The 2,269-nt window shown below is 40.3% G+C and overlaps 1 protein-coding gene across 1 annotated transcript; it reads left to right on the plus strand.

The window, feature by feature from the left end:
* Positions 1-712: 712 nt before the first annotated feature.
* Positions 713-1,881, plus strand: LOC113678227 (histamine N-methyltransferase A). The gene has a single exon (XM_027195108.2). The coding sequence runs from the start codon at positions 801-803 to the stop codon at positions 1,692-1,694; it is 894 nt and encodes a 297-aa protein (XP_027050909.2). The 5' UTR covers positions 713-800; the 3' UTR covers positions 1,695-1,881.
* Positions 1,882-2,269: the final 388 nt, after the last annotated feature.

Genomic DNA, 2,269 nt, shown 5'->3' on the forward strand with positions numbered 1-2,269 from the left:
AGCATGGTCCCTTGTTGAATAACTTTTAACTGTTAAGTGTTTTTCTACCGTCGGGAACATCTTTAGATTCGCTTAGATTTGATTCGATAGATGTTCTAATTTGGTGACAGCAGAAATGGCTTTGTTGGTGATGGATACTGTGCCAAACACGTTAGTTTGCTGTGGTAGGGTACTCTTCTGTAAAACTTAAAGCAAATTTAGTGCTTTATAAGGTACAGTAAAGTAGAAACTTTGCTGTATTACATTGATCGTTTCGTTTTCCGCGCGCTTCAGGCTTGGGCTATAAATCCGGAAAAAAAAAACCGGTCCATAACTTAAAGTACGGATCTCGAGTTTGGTTTATAAGAGGTCGGTTCACGTAGGGGTGAGTTTCACAACTTACATTCCCTCCCTATCAGTGAGCATCACGCGTACCTGGCTAATTTTACGTTTGGAACCTCAGGCGCAGCGCCTTTTCGAGCGCGGCGCATAGTTAAGAATTGGAGGTAATGCTAATTACTTTAAAAAATAGTTTTTAGGGAGCTCTTTTAATTTGAGCTTCATTAAGCTTGTCACGGTCTGGTTATCTCTTTTAACACAAGATATAATTTGCCTCTGAAGGTGGAAAGTAACCTTAACACAATTTTCATTTAGTTTTACACTTATGTAATTATGTTGTTTTGTGCAATCTTCTTTCCAGGTGCTTTTCATTGTGTAATTAGGGCAACAGACACCTAAGTGATTTTACTATCCTCGAGTTACCTTCTCGTAATAAACCTTGTATCATCCTTATACCTGGAGTCGGGCAGTTGTGCGCGAAAATGATTTCAACCAAAGGACAAGATCGCTATCTCGCTGCACTTGAATTATCCTGGAAAACATCTTCATCAAGGGAAACACTGGCAAATTTTGCAGAAGATGTTACAGCTCATACAATGAGTCACATCTCAAGTCTTGCGTCTCCCGTTTTTCGTGTTCTTGGTGTTGGCAGTGGAAACGGGAAAACAGACTTGAGAATTCTAAATTCTATAACAACAGCTATGGTATCGTCACAGATGAAGAAACCAGTGATACACACCACCATCACTGAACCCAGCGGTGACCTCATACAGGAGTTCAAGTCATTTGTGACACCATTGCCGCAGCCATTGGGTAGTCTGGCCGATTTTTCCTTCGAATGGCACCAGAAGACCTTTCAGCAATTCATCGAGTCGTTTCCACTCGAAGACTGCTTCGACATGATTCATTTCGTAGCAGCCCTGTACTACATGGATGCCGAGAGCTCCTTAAAGAGCTGTCTTAAGCTGCTTGCCAACGGTGGAGCCATGTTCTGCACAGTTGGACCAGAAAAATCGTTTTTTCCGAAGCTGGCTAAAATACTTCACACGGATGGCGTTGAACATGTCGAACTTGGCTCGGTGAAGAAGCTTTACACAGAGGTGGATCTTGTGGAAATTGCTCAAAAAAACAACTGGAAGTACGAAGAATTATGGGCCGTTCAGTACAACGCCGATATCAGCTGCTGTTTTGATGAGGCATCAGCAGATGGTGCCTTGCTTCTCGACTTCCTAACCCACAAAGAAAATTTCCGTGCTAATGCTGAAAAAACGGTTTATGACAAGGTCATGGAGTTTTTGAAGAAAGAGTGCTTTACTGATGAAAGTGGCAAGAAATTTGTCAGACCGGAAATCACTGCAGTTGTAATTTACAAATAAATGTTACTTTTCATAGTTTGGTTTTTCATTTCAACTTTATTCTCAAGGTCTATGCACAGGCCTCCCAATCGTTGAATTTGAGTTTTTTTTCTTTGCCTGTTTTTGTCTTATTATATGTAATAAAATGTAATTAATAAGTTTTTTTCTTCACGTGGTATTTTAGTCTCTATTCGTCATGCTGTGGAGCACTGCCATACAGATGAGTTATGAATATGAAAGTGATCCTCGCAGTAGTGAACACTATTTGAGCAAATAAACCTGTGAATGAATGAATAAACGGCTAAGAATATATGAAAGTCATATATTTGAACTTCATACTTCACGGGTTTATTTGGAACCAACTTATTGTCCAGCTCCCAGTTGGCTTGTTAGCTCAGTTGGTAGGGTGCTGCACCGGTATCGCCGAGGTCATGGGTTCAAATCCCTTACAGGCCTGAATTTTAAATTTTCTCAGGCCTTATTTTTCACTACTGCTTAAGTAGTGTACATTACTGCGAGGATCACTTTCATATTCACGTCTTTATCCGTAGTTCAAATATATGACTTTCATATATTCTTAGCCGTTAACAGATGAG

This window comes from Pocillopora damicornis, chromosome 3 (assembly GCF_964200805.1).
Source record: "Pocillopora damicornis chromosome 3, jaPocDami1.2, whole genome shotgun sequence".
NCBI classification, from domain to species: Eukaryota; Metazoa; Cnidaria; class Anthozoa; order Scleractinia; family Pocilloporidae; genus Pocillopora; species Pocillopora damicornis.

Coding starts and splice junctions, on each gene's coding strand:
- LOC113678227 (XM_027195108.2), top strand. CDS start 801: ATGATTTCAACCAAAGGACAAGATCGCTATCTCGCTGCACTTGAATTA.